This window comes from Neoarius graeffei, chromosome 17 (genome assembly GCF_027579695.1).
Source record: "Neoarius graeffei isolate fNeoGra1 chromosome 17, fNeoGra1.pri, whole genome shotgun sequence".
NCBI lineage: Eukaryota > Metazoa > Chordata > Actinopteri > Siluriformes > Ariidae > Neoarius > Neoarius graeffei.
This window is the reverse complement of record NC_083585.1, coordinates 15,954,469-15,968,561: the sequence shown is the minus strand read 5'-3', so window position 1 is coordinate 15,968,561 and position 14,093 is coordinate 15,954,469. Positions and strand designations below refer to the sequence as shown.

General features: G+C 42.4%; 1 protein-coding gene across 5 annotated transcripts in view; it reads right to left on the bottom strand.

Annotated features, from left to right (window-relative positions):
• Positions 1–11,952, bottom strand: part of picalmb (phosphatidylinositol binding clathrin assembly protein b) — a 76,256-nt gene extending 64,304 nt beyond the window's left edge. For all 5 annotated transcript variants that reach the window (XM_060943776.1, XM_060943778.1, XM_060943779.1 and 2 more), the window contains exon 1: positions 11,388–11,952. In XM_060943776.1, the coding sequence (XP_060799759.1) occupies positions 11,388–11,517 (130 nt within the window). In that variant the 5' untranslated portion in view covers positions 11,518–11,952. The remainder of the gene's footprint in view (positions 1–11,387) is intronic.
• Between the last annotated feature and the right edge of the window lie 2,141 nt (positions 11,953–14,093).

Sequence of the window (14,093 nt, the reverse complement as noted above, 5' to 3'; positions counted from 1 at the left end):
AGCCACAAGACACACACAGGCCAGTCCCAAGTCTGGATGAAAGGTGAGGGTGGCATACTAACCCTTATCATGCTGGATTCATTTGCATAAACCATTGCCATGGCAACAGCAGATACCCTAGCAACTGGGGGTATACTGGGTTTAGTATGGTCTGGTTGTACCAGAGAGGGTCAGAATAGTTATTTTTGTTGCAATTAACTAATGTAGACCTAGTTTGGCTATTTTGATAGATTATCATCATCTTTGGATAATATAATATATGGGATCAGATCTAATTTACCACATTTATTTTATCTGTTCTTCTATTTCAGTCATAGCAACCAACATTTATACTTCATTCTTTAAATCACTAAAAGTTGATACACGTGTAGCCATATTTCTTGGCAGTGTATCCTGAAATTTTGATATTAATATACAAAGTCTGAACAATTTTACACCATCTGAAGCTAAAGCGCGCGTGTTGAAATGCTGTTTTACGATTTGGCGCCATATTTGGCGAGTTGTAAACCGAGCGTGACGTCGCACGCTCTGATTGGCTGCAGAGTTCAAAATGACACCGTTTGTTAACACCGGATAGTTAATTTATGCACAATCGCATTTATGAATGAAGGACACCACTGAACTCTAGCGGAAGAGGGAGAAAGTGGTATAAAGATGGCGACAATGAGAAGTTTATTTGTTTCTAGCTCAAACTTGACATCTTTTCTGCTTGAAGACGGGAGAATGGCGATCATCCATGCTTGCGGACTTGAGATAGTAAGTTTGTCAATGCTCTGGGTTGATTAAAAAGCCGTGACAAGCTCAAACATGCTTCCGAACAGCACCAAACATCTCCGAAGATGTACGAAGACGACACACTCCTGCCGCGGAGCGGAGGGTGACGAAAACAAAGATGGCGGACCTCGTATCGAAAAGGTGCATTTTACGAACAATTTCTTCACAATTCTGGGTAAAATATGAGTAATAAAATTGTTAATTTGTATCGAAAACGTACTGGCCTACCCGGGCCACTGTTTGGCCAAATTTAGTGGCCCGAAAGATGTAAAAAAAACACCGCCGGGCCATCGGGCAAGTGCTAATGTCGAGGCCTGATTTGTTTATACTAAGACTGCAGCGCTGGTCGCTCTTGGATTCTCTCAGCTACAGGCACTTGTCGTTAGTCACTCTGAATAAAAACATCAGCTAAATGACTAATATGTAATGCTTGAATAATGTACAATATCTAAACAATTACATAGAATTAATGTTGAGTAATCCAATTCTGGGGGCATACATTAAACACCGTGGGGCGTTATTCAAGTAAAAATGGTTTTAATTTTTTTTTTTAATGTTCGACTAGAGAAAATTCAAGGGCCACTTTATTTTGGCCTGGGCCACTAAGAACTCAGGGATACTGGCCCGAGTGGCAACCAAGCACTAAAAAGTTAATTTTTAACCCTGAATACATTTCATTAAAGGGGCTTGATATGTCTTTGATGCAGTAGTAAAATGTGTTGAAATTTCATAGTTTTATAAGGTCAGTGAACCTTTTAAACTTTGACTTAAGATTAACGCTGAGACAACCACATGGATTTAGAGATTTCATTTCATCCAGAAATTCCAAGTATAGTTTTTTTTTAATTCAAAATAAATTCTATAGCTGTAATTTAAATCAGTTACTGCAAACCATGAATAATCTTCACATTAGCTTTAGAAGAGAGTCAGTACAGTAATAATCAAAAGTTGTTCCTCACTTCATTTAACACAAGTCTACTAATAACACTGAATATAACTATAAACAATTAAAAAGCACTATGGAGGCGTTCATTAATAAATTAAACTAATCTTTGGCAAATCACTTTGCTATAAGTGAAATACGGGTAACACTTTGTGCAGTTATATGAAAATAGTTAACTTCAATGTGATAACGCATCACTCCAGCAGGACTGTACAATTCCTTATTTAACATGAATAATCGACTATGAAAATATTTAAGTAAAATGTAAAGAGTGATATGTAACCAAGACACTGGGTGAACTGAAGAGCAGACTACAATACAGTAATTACAATGCCTCACATCATGTGGAAATTAACAAAATGCTCAATCTTAAAATACAAAGCAAAGACAACCTAACTTTGAATAAATTGTTTTTTTTTTTTTTTTGCCTTTTGTAGAATTTATACAATGCTTTTATTGGCATGATTGGACGTATTGGCCATACGTGTTTGACCGTACACTTTATTGAAAAGTGGGATATGAAGACGGCATACCTGCAGACAAGTTATTTCCCTGATAACCATACTGGCGAACATATCACCGAAGCTCTGCACGATGCCCTGGCCAGTTGGGGCCTGAACGAAAAGGGACTCGTTGCCATAACAATGGACAACGGGAGCAACATAATTAAAGCAGTGGAGCTCAACGAGTGGCATCGGATGCAGTGCTTTGGCCATAGACCTCATTTGGCTATTGGCGAGTTAACGTGTTTTAAGTAGCCTAATTTTTTAAAACTATTGAATGGTTATCGATAGCAAGTTTTTCACATGTCTAGGCCATCATAAATTTGCTGATCATCTAGGCCCTACTACAACAGGATTTTTCTCGTAAGGGAATGAACACTTTGTTGGAACATTGAGCACATATGAGCCTACAGGCTTCATAATTACCCTCATGGTTGCCCATTTTTGTTTTGCTTTATTTGTTTATTCTAAGTTGAAATAACCACTGGAGTTGATTAAAGCAGAGTCCACTTTATTATTTGCATGTACTCTTTGCCAATAAATTTATGTTTCTTACTGACAGGACACGGGATGGATGACAACCAGATCATGAGGGCTGTCTCCGTGTGCAAAAAGATAGTCAGTGCATTTTCATACAGCTGGCTCAAAAGGAGGGAACTCTCAGAAATTCAACAACAGCTTGGACTTCCAACTCCTCAGTTGATCACAGAATCCACCACTCGCTGGGGATCAAGACAGCTGATGATTGAAAGAATCCTTGAACAGCCATAACAAAGGTCCTTTCCTCACACAAAAAGACCAGACACCTAGTCCTGACTTGGCAAGACATCGAAGTACTGGAGACAGTCCAGAAGGCCCTAAAACCCCTCCAGGACTTCACAGATGCTCTGTCAGGGGAGGACCATGTGACACTTTCCTACATCAGACCCATCCTTCATCTTTTCAGCACAGATATCCTGGCAGAGAAGGAAGAGGACACTGAGTTGCGCAGGTCAATAAAGAACTGCATTATGAATTACCTCAATGAGAAGTATGCCGATCCAGCTACAAGTGACCTACTGGACATGGCCACATTTGTGGACCCACATTTCAGGGATGCACATGTTCAAAGAGACAGGGTTGATGCCTTGAAACGGAGAGTTGTGGCTGAGGCAAAGGCCCTCTTGCCTGATGAGAGCTGTGAGCCTACTCCAACTTCGTTACCAGCAGACAAAGAGGCAACAATGGGACCACCAACAGCAAAGAAGTCGTGGTCCAGCTTTTTCAAATGTAGCACAGCGACCAGCAGTAACACACTGACACAGGATGAGAAGACTGAAAATGAACTTGAGCTATTTGCTCTCAGCTAGGGTAGAGAGTGATACAGATCCTCTGAAATGGTGGAGGGAACATGAGACAGTCTACCCAGCACTTAGCCACCTTGCAAAGAAATCTCTTAGTACCTGCCACCAGTTCTCCCTCAGAGCAAGTTCAGAGTTGCAGTGGTAACATTGCAACATGCTATAGGGCATCCCTGAAGCCTGAAACAGTGGATAGGCTAGTTTTCCTGGCACGGGACTTGTAAGAAATGTACAAGTTTAGGTAGCATTCTTCGTCAAACCTCTCACTGTCACATTATGCAGGTATTTTTTTGCTGTATATGTAGGCATTATCATTATTGCCACTGTACCCAACCATTTTATTTTTATTATGGGTAATTTATTTTCTATACATTTTATTTTTTGACTCCTTGGGCAGTTAAATATTTACAAACAGGTCAGATACGTACTGTGTAGCCTTTTTTCTTATTTGCACAGCTCTATATGCTAATTGGTTTATTATATTGGCTATTGATAGTCCATGTTTTGTGTTACCTTTATATATCGTGTTTCCTTTATTGTTTTCTTGTTGCAAAGCTCTAGGTCTGTGTTGTCAGTCAGGGTCGACTTCCTGCTCTAATGTTAATTTTGTTATTTGCACAGCTACATCAGAGCAGCTGTATGCCTATTGGTATGTTATGTTATTGTTTACACTTTTTTGCACAGCTCTGGCAGAGCAGTCTGAAATCAGTCTAATTAAAACTGGTTGTCATAATTGTGGTGTTGAGTCAATACAAAACATTTCGCTCTGTTTAAAATATCAATATATATCGTATATCGCCAATCAGCCCCAAAATATCGGGATATCAGTTTTGGTCCATATCGCCCAGCCGTAACTTGATGCAAATTAAAATTTGGCTTTGGCTTAAAAGTTAGGTAATGTAGCATTAACACAGCGAGCGGGTACACCCCAAGTGCAGAGGTTAATGACAATGATGTAAAGCAATCCTGAAATGTGCTTTTGGACCAAACTGTTCTAGGGACTTCTTTAGAGAAACTACCCACTGGGAAGCTCCCTCAAGGGCTTTCTTCTGTTTGCATTCACACCACTCAGTAGGAACTCAGAAGTAAACAGGAAATGCTAGTAGAGATTGTTTAGACACATCAAAATATTTCCTCTGTTCCATATACACTCAAAGCCTGGACTTCTCTGTCCAGCTGTCAGGTTTATTTATTTTTAAGCATTAAAGGGGAACTACAGTAAAGGCAAATTTATCAAGATTCTATTTCTCATTTTATAAAATGTAGAAATGCATTTCTGACAGCTATTTTGTCACTACCATAGCAAGTTATGAGTCTTTGAAATATGCCATGTAATCTCAGTCCATATATCAAAGCAATGGCCATAAACGAGATTTGCTGAGATCTGTGCGAGACATTGTAGGACAGAAGTAAAACGTACAGTGGAAATCAAAAAGTGACCAACATCTGCCAATGTTGTCAAAAGACGCGTGCGGCCTCCTTCAAACGCTGACAATCAAGCCAGAAGTTTTCCCTGTGTCCAAAAATCACTCCCTACTCACTGTATAGGGCACTATATAGTGAAGACGCCATTTTGTAGTGCTGTCCGAAACCTTAGTGAGGATCATGTGGGAAATGCACTCAGTATAATATGTACTTATCACAAAAATACATGCATGCATTTATTATTTTGAAAACCCACCAGCCGCCTGATCTGGCACGTTTTAATTGTGTGACAGTAATGACGTAAATACCAGAGCGATGGACTAGTCCTTATCCTGTTGTCTTTCCAACTCTACTCCACATTGGTTCAAAGTCGTATGGAATAATCTCCATGTCATGTACGTGAGGGAGGCGGATGTATGTGCAGAAGTACACAGTTTAAAAAGTGCCGAATATATATACAGTGAGACAATATATACACAAGCAAACAATCCAAAATGGCAGGCTAGATCAAAAACAAGAACACAGGCAAAAGGGTCGGTCGAGACGCAAACAGTACATCAAAGGCTAAGCGAGGACAAGAAAGAAACGGGCACAAGGACCGTGAAACAGGAAATCAAGACAATGGGTAGAAAGGCTCGGTAACGCGTACATGCGTATCGTAATACTTCGCGATGCAAATGCATCAGCACAGTCCTTAAATAGACAGACACACAGTTCCTTAATTGAGTTCAGGTGCGCCTTGTTCACGGCATGCGTGCTGGAGTCCACTCGGAGCGCACAGCCCGAGGCGCACCTTCAGGTGCACACGCCACAGTGCACAGGACTGACACTCCATTACTGATGAAGCTGGCAAATCTCAAAATTCATCTAAATTGGAATGATATGATCTGACTGCTGTGTAAACAGTTTTCAAAATGGTAGCGTTGACCCTTCACGTTTGAAGTCTCGCACAAGTCTTGGGAAGATCGCGCAGATAAGCGACGCCTGCCGTGGACCATACGAACTACATTCAACATGGCTAAAAACCGAAAAGGCCGATGTCTAATATGATGCGCCAATACAAGTCACAATATAAGGTTAATAAAACCAAAAACGTAATTGAATAAAACGCATTAAGAAATAAAGCAAGCTTAATGACTTCAGATCCCCTTTCAAAGCTGTCTACATGGCTAACGCTTTGTACAGATTTCTAAAAATGGCGGCTGCCAGTGCAACAATAGCTCGTGTTCAACCAATCAACGTAAACTTGCATCACTCATGAGGTGCTTTTCGACCAGCAGTTCTAGGGATTCATTCTGAGGAACTACCTAATGTGAAGTTTCCCCTGAGAACTACATACCTTCAAGGGCTTTTTTCCCGTTTGCAGTCACACCACCAGTAGGTACGCTGAAGCGACATAAGCCAGCTTGCTAGTGTGATGTATGCTACATTGGCTCAAGATCAACATAAAGTGATTGTTCCAGACCTTAACTGATATCACTCATGGTTCCTCTTGGGCTGGGAGAGCACCTACCCTGAAGCAGGAGCTAAAAAAAAAAAAGTAACTCAACAAATCATCCTCAGTTCCTGGAGAGAGCGCACCCAAAAAAAAAAAAAGGGGGGGGGGGGGGGGGGGTTGCTTCCTCCAACAGTCCTAAGAGCTATGGAAAAGTTCCTTCAGTCCAAAAGCAAGGACCGAGTACCAAAAGGACAAAATCACCAACCAAAAGAGAGAGGACCAGACAAATGGAAAATATCAAACCATCTAGAATATTCATACCCAAACAAATCCCAGGGCTTACAACAGCAATCAATAAGGCACAACCTTCGCAAATATACACTCACTGGCCATTTTATTAGATATACCCATCCACCTGCTGTTTTATGCAGTTATCTAAATCAGCCAATCCCTTGACATCACAATGCATAAAATCATGCAGATACAAATCAGGAGCTTCAGTTAATGTTCACTTCAAACATCACAATGGGAAAAATTGTGATCTCAAAGTGTGACTTTCACTGTGGCATGAGTGGTTTGAACATTTCAGAAACTGCTGATCTCCTGGGATTTTAACACGCAACAGTCTCTATTGAGGTTTTTCACCCACGTGACCAAGTCATGTGAGGCTGCCATTTTGGATGTCACGGCTCGAATCAGTTTGAATGCGAGGAAGGCGAAAAACATAAAAGAAAAAGGAGCGAGATGCAGAAAATACCTTCACTATCCAGCGACGTAGGGCATTTACAAGGCGAGCGGAGGGAGAGGTATTTGCAAAAATTGAGGCTAGCAGGCTTAGAGAAAGACGTTTACCTGCTTCCACCAGGATTGTTCACTGACGTACGGAAGTACACGAAGCCCTCGTCTTTACCTGACTTCGGCCCACATGATCTGTATACCTATGTCGTTAAAAACCCATCGCCATACACAGGTATTGATCTGAAAGCGTATAAGAGTTTGGATACCTACAAATATTTTGTGTCAGGCTGGGTAACATGCCTACATCAGCGGGTCGTCCCTGGAGCCGGTGGTCGTCATCTTATTACAGCTAAGGTTTGTTCACATTTTCATTTACTTTTGGTCCTCAGGATAAACAAAATGTTATTAAACGTCATTGAAATAACTTCTTAGTCTGTTGAGACATGGCCTGGTATAAATTTGCTGTTACCAGGCAATGACCAAGAACTGTATTAGGGTTGGTGTCTGTGTTGTAGCAGTGTACTAGCAACTAGCTGTTAGCACTAGCTAATGTCAACAACATCACAGCTGGTATGTTACTGTAGCAATGTTTACGTTCAGTCATTTGGATGACTGTTAAAACCTTTCAGTCTCAAGTTTCCTTTACTGTATTTACTAGTTTACTGTAATTATGATCCGGCAGCTATTTACACCGGATCCAGTGCAAATAGCTGCCGGAGCGCGCTCCGGCTTGCTCCCCCTCAAATTAAGCGGCTTGCTCCGGAACCTCGACCGGAGCGCTCCGGGAGCAAGCCGGCCGGAACCTCGGCCGGAGCGCGCTGCTTAATTTGAGGGGGAGCAAGCCAGAGCGCGCTCCGGCAGCTATTTACACTGGATCCGGTGTAAATAGCTGCCGGATCATAATTACAGTAAACTAGTAAATGCAGTAAAGGAAAAACTTGAGACTGAAAGGTTTTAACAGTCTGAACATTGGCAAATGACTGAACGTAAACATTGCTACAGTAACATACCAGCTATGATGTTGACATTAGCTAGCTTGACCTTCAAAATGGCGGACACCGGGGCGTCACGTGACCCTGTGACGTCAGGTGAAAAACCTCAATAGTTTAGACAGAATGGTGCAAAAAACAAAACACGTTGAATGAGCGACAGTTCTGTGGGTGGAAGCAAACACCATGTTGATGAGAGATCAGAGGAAAACGGCCAGATTGGTTTGAGCTGTCAGGAAGAATATAGTAACTCAATGACTCTTTACAACCATGGTGAGCAGAAAAGCATCTCAGCATGCAACAGCAGACCACCACATTGGGTTCCACCCCTGCAGCCAAGAACAGGGATCTTAGAATCAACAAGAAGTTTCTATTCAAGTGGCCAGGGAGTGCATGCTGAAAATATTGCAATGAATGTAGTAAGTAACTGAGGATGTAATGGGGAAACTGGTAGTCCGCTTCTCGGTCACCTTTCAGGTAATACTGGTGTGGGGTGGAATTGTGAAGTGAGACCGTCAAAATTACACATCAAAGGCAGCATCCAAATCAGTGATTTCATCTCTTTCAAATAAAAGCTGAACAAAACAGATCTCCTTGAGCAGAATCTTATGAGTTGAACCACTCATTTTATTAGTGTCTATATTTACAGAGCTGCTTTTTTAGCTTTGTGAATGAGCAAGTCTGACTTCTGATAATGCATCTGCCAGGACTGGCTTGAAAATGCTGCCAACTTTGATTCATGCTGATACATGACTGCTGCCTCAGAGGACAAGCAATCCTTCACCATATATGGTTTATTGCTCCTAAATTAGACGAAACAACGTTGGTCTAATTTACAGCGATTAGAATACAAGAATAGTATAAACAGCAGTGGAGAGTCAATATTTGTTGCCCAGGAATGAAAAACTGCTTTGGGGAGGGGGATGATGGCTAACAAACACAACCACTGAAAATATTACATATCCATCCATCATCTATAGGGAGGGAAAGTGAAACACAGCGATCCTAGTGGTAGCGTTCCTAAGCCGAGAGCCATACTATTGAAAATCCCATAGACCCGATTTAAAAAAAAAAAAAAAAAAATCCCACAAAGTTATGACGTGGAACTTGTACACCCCCAAAAAATATGTTGTACATGTTGGGATTATCTACTAACTGTGAAAGTATCAGGAGAAATTTCTCTGCCTTTTAAAAGATCGAAATTGTGCCTAACCTGTCAGAAACGGACTACAACCAAACTGCCTAGTCAGAGTCGCTCATATTACGTCAGCAGTAGGCTTGATAAGTTTTGTTCTTCATACTAGCCCTTACGAGTGCTGACAGCTCTCCCTGTGAATAGTGGCAGTTGACTACATGCCCTGATCTGTAATGGTCATCCCCACGAGGGATGCATTTCTTACTGGTACAGAAATACTCCGCCAACCACGCTATACAAATCAGCATGCTGATGTAGGCTACTCGCTGGCCGCTACCTGCTACAGATTTGGAAAGGCGCTAGACTTGCGGTGACGTCACATACACGACATCGGGTCCGTGTAGTCTTTGATCAGCTTATTAAAAAAAATTCAAAACAATTCAAATCTGTGGAAAAAATAAAAGTATGATCATCAGAATCGATAGAGCTGCCCGACATGCACAACATATGGAAGCCATTGTCTTAACTTTGAAGCGTAACCCGAAATGCAATTTTTTAAAAAGATATTCCCGTTCATTTTGCCATAGAGGTTGGAACGCATCCAGTAGGGGACGATGAGATTACTTTCCCTCCCTATACTACTTAGCCGTCAGGGTCACAGAGTAAACTGGAACCAATCACAGCCGACTTCGGGTGAGAGGCAAGGTACACCTTGGGTAGGTCACCAATCAATCGCAGGGCTAACACAAAGACGAACAACCATTCACACTTGTGGGCAATTTAGAGTAGCCAGTTGACCTAATCCATGTCTTTAGCCTGCGGGAGGAAACCAGAGCACCTGGAGAGAAGCCGCACAGGGAGAAATGCAAACCCCATACAGAAAGAGACTAATCATCAGCTGCAAGATTTGAACTCAGAACCTTCTTGCTGTGAGGCAACAGTGCTAACCACAGCACCCCCATGCCACCCTTACTGAAAATATTACATTTGTTAAAATGTTTACCATTAGCTCAAGTTGCCTTGAGTCCAGTAACTTCAGGAAGCAAAATAAGTTTATTAGCGGACTAACGTTAGACACAATACACACTGTCCACCACAAAACAACTCACACATACATCAAGTCAAATAGTTATGGCTGCAATGCAATCAGAACTTAAGAAATTGGTGGCCATTTACAGACAGACACACATAGGCTTAGCCCTGGGATTAAAAAAAAAAAAAAAGGGTCATACACAATTCTAGTCCTGTGGATCATACACTTTGAATGTGTTTTGCATTCAGCACATGATAAACTTCATAATCCACACATGGATTCCATCACATGCTTTAAAAGTACAGAAAACTCCTGGTGCAGTGGAAACTTAAGCTGAAGTTAAACTTAGTTAAGTCGTTAAAGCTCTGTCTTAGTGATTGGAAGGATGTCGGCTCAAATCCCAACCAAGATCGAGCCCCTGAGCAAAAAACTCTTTTCAGCCTTACTTCTATACTGCTGCGAATTATTTAAAAAAAAAAAAAAGTCAAATGGACTGCTAAATAATATAATCTCTGGGATATACTGGACAAGGATTGTGAACCACTCTGAAGGATAGTGCACAAGCTGTCTAGACATAAATGCGATCAGTATCACTAACACTGAAGAGACGTCCAACCACCGACATGGATACAGTAAACTGAGAGGGAAAAAACGTATCAGTGATTTGTAATTTGCATCTCCTGCAGTCATGAGGACTCGAAATGTAGAGTATGAGCTTACCTGAACCTAATGTAGCCTGGCTCTCAAACAGATGTGAAGCTGAGTCTGTGAAATCCTCAAGAGATTATTTTCATCTTTGTCTACACAACACAGGCTACACCTGGGCCTACATGAATCTCATCCGTATAAACATTCTCTCCTATTTAAGGGAAAATCTCTCATCTCCTTCCAAAGCTCATGTACCAATAATGAATGTTTAGCCTAACTATTATAATAACTATTAGCTTAGCTGCCCATTGTGGCCACCGTTAACGCCGCCATAACAATACAAGCCAAAGCTGGAATCTCGAGCATCTTTCCGCGTTTCCTGCACCAAAATCTTAACTGGTCAGTTCGAGTAAATACTTACAATCCAAATGTTTCTTTTTAGGGCCCATAATTTCGTGTGTGGTCGCCTTGCACACGGTTTTGGACACGGCCGAGCCGGTAACGCTGTGCTGAGCGGCCGTTATCCTGTCTGTAATGCTCTGGCCCGACATCTTCAGCGCGTCGAGGCGGTTAAAGGGGAAAAAATGTCGGATTTTCAAAATTTCTAAAAACAACGCCAAAGGTAATATGTCGTCCTGTGTGTTTTCAGTCCGTGTTCGACCCCTGGTCGTGGAATAGGGTACGTAAGAGAAGTGAAAAATGAAATACAGAGGAGAAACGCAGCCTGAGCTCCAATGCTCACGAAAAATCCCGAAGTGAAGAGATACAATAGCTGTCTGCTAACGGGACTAAATCGTTACATTGTTGAAAAAAAGTCTGACGGGAAACATTTCAAAGCTTCTTTGATTCATCTCACATCCTCTTCTCGTCCCAAATCCCACCGTCTTCCTCTCCTCCTCCTCCTTTTTTCCGCCACCCTGCAGTTAAAAGGAGCAGAAAGGCGTTCAGTGAAATGGCGGCCCTGTGCGGCTTCCTCCAATATAGGACACTGCGCTACAGGCTGATCCTGGATCAGGCCATGGTCCAATCCCAAATTACTCCTTAGCCCCTACGTAGATGCACTATTTTAGGTATGAAATAATGGCCCTTACAGCCTATGTAGTTTACTATATATCCAAGAGGACGTTATTAGAGATTCAGCCGTTGTAACTAGGCTCCACACCTTGGCCGGGAAGGAAATCGCTTGCTCGAGTCGTTCATGAAAAATATATAATCAGGCTTTCTGACCTAGCAGCTCCCATCGCACTAATTAGGCTGGTGATGTTAATTAGGATTGTTTTCATGGTTTCGACACTGTATAAATAAATCTGTTTTTCAGTTTACATTTTGGATCTCAATAGCTTTCAGTCTGTTAACTCTTGTAATGAAGGAATATTCAACAGCAACATAATCACAGTCAGGCAGAATTAACGAGGGCTCATTGTGTGATTCATGCACAGGTTCCTCTTGAATAAAAGACATGCTTAAGACTTAATTGAGCAGTCGGACGCATCCGAGCTTAACTCCACGTCCACAAGAGGGCGATGCTATTCCATCCATCCATCCATCTCTCTATCTATTGTTCTACCCTGGCCACTTATCCGTCAGGGAGGCGCGTGAGCAGGAGCCAATCCCATCCGCTTCCGGACGAGAGGTGGGTCACACCCTGGGCAGCTCGCCAACCAATCCTATCGCAGGAGTGCCGTCCCATCATGCCATAGTCAAAACTTCACGTCCCACGTCGCCTTTTGTGTCACCTGTTTATAACATTTGATCCAAAGTGACTTAGAAGTGAAAATACAATGCAAACACAGAGCTGAGTACTTAAGGTTTAACTCCAGCTAGTGGTACAGAGCTATTATTTTATTTATTGTTTTGTCTTAAAGGAAATTCCAACCTGAAATATACACTGCCTGGCCAAAAAAAAAAAAAGTCACCCACACGAGAAGAAGAGAAGAGAAGAAACCTTTATTTGTCACATGCACACTTCAAACACAGTGAAATTCATCCTCTGCATTTAACCCATCTGAAGCAGTGAACACACGCACACACACCCAGAGCAGTGGGCAGCCACACCAGAGCACCCGGGGGAGCAGTCAGGGGTTAGGTACCTTGCTCAAGGGAACTTCAGCCCAAGGCCGCCCCACATTAACCACTAATATTTCTTTGGAGCGCATTCGCCGTAGCATTGTTTCAACAACTTTATGCAGCGTCACCACATTTATTTCCATCCAGAGTTGTATTAATTTTTTTGCTGAGAGCTTGTCTTAATGACAGGAGGATCGAACCACTCCCTAAAGTCTTCTCCAGCACGTCCCAAAGGCTTTCAATGGACTTGAGCCCTAATTTAGGAAGAAAAAAATCAATTGATGGGATAACCTGGTCATTCAATACATTCAGGTCATCAGCTGACTTCATTTTATTGCTAGATAATGTTGCTGAGCCTCGATCTGACCAACTAAAGCAACCCCAGATCATCACACTGGCTCCAGAGGCTTGTACAGTGGCCATTATTCATGATGGGTGCAGTGCACTTCCCTTCTTACCTTGATGTGCCCATCACTCTAGAATAGGGTAAATCTGGACTCATCAGACTACATGACCTTTTTCCATTGCTCCAGAGTCCAATCTTTATTCTCCCTAGCAAACTGAAGCCTTTTCTTCCAATTAGCCTCACTAATAAGTGTTTTTCTGATGGCTACATAGCAGTTTAGTCCCAATCCTGTTAGTTCTCATCACACTGTGCATGGGGAAATGCTCTTGCTTCTCATCTCATTATCTCTAGCCGCTTTATCCTTCTACAGGGTCGCAGGCAAGCTGGAGCCTATCCCAGCTGACTACGGGTGAAAGGTGGGGTACACCCTTGACAAGTCACCAGGTCATCACAGGGCTGACACATAGACACAGACAACCATTCACATTCACACCTACGGTCAATTTAGGGTCATCAGTTAACCTAACCTGCATGTCATTGGACTGTGGGGGAAACCGGAGCACCCGGAGGAAACCCACGCAGACACGGGGAGAACATGCAAACTCTGCACAGAAAGGCCCTCGCCGGCCGCGGGGCTCGAACCCGGACCTTCTTGCTGTGAGGCGACAGCGCTAACCACTACACCACCGTGCCGCCCACTCTTACTTTCACTAT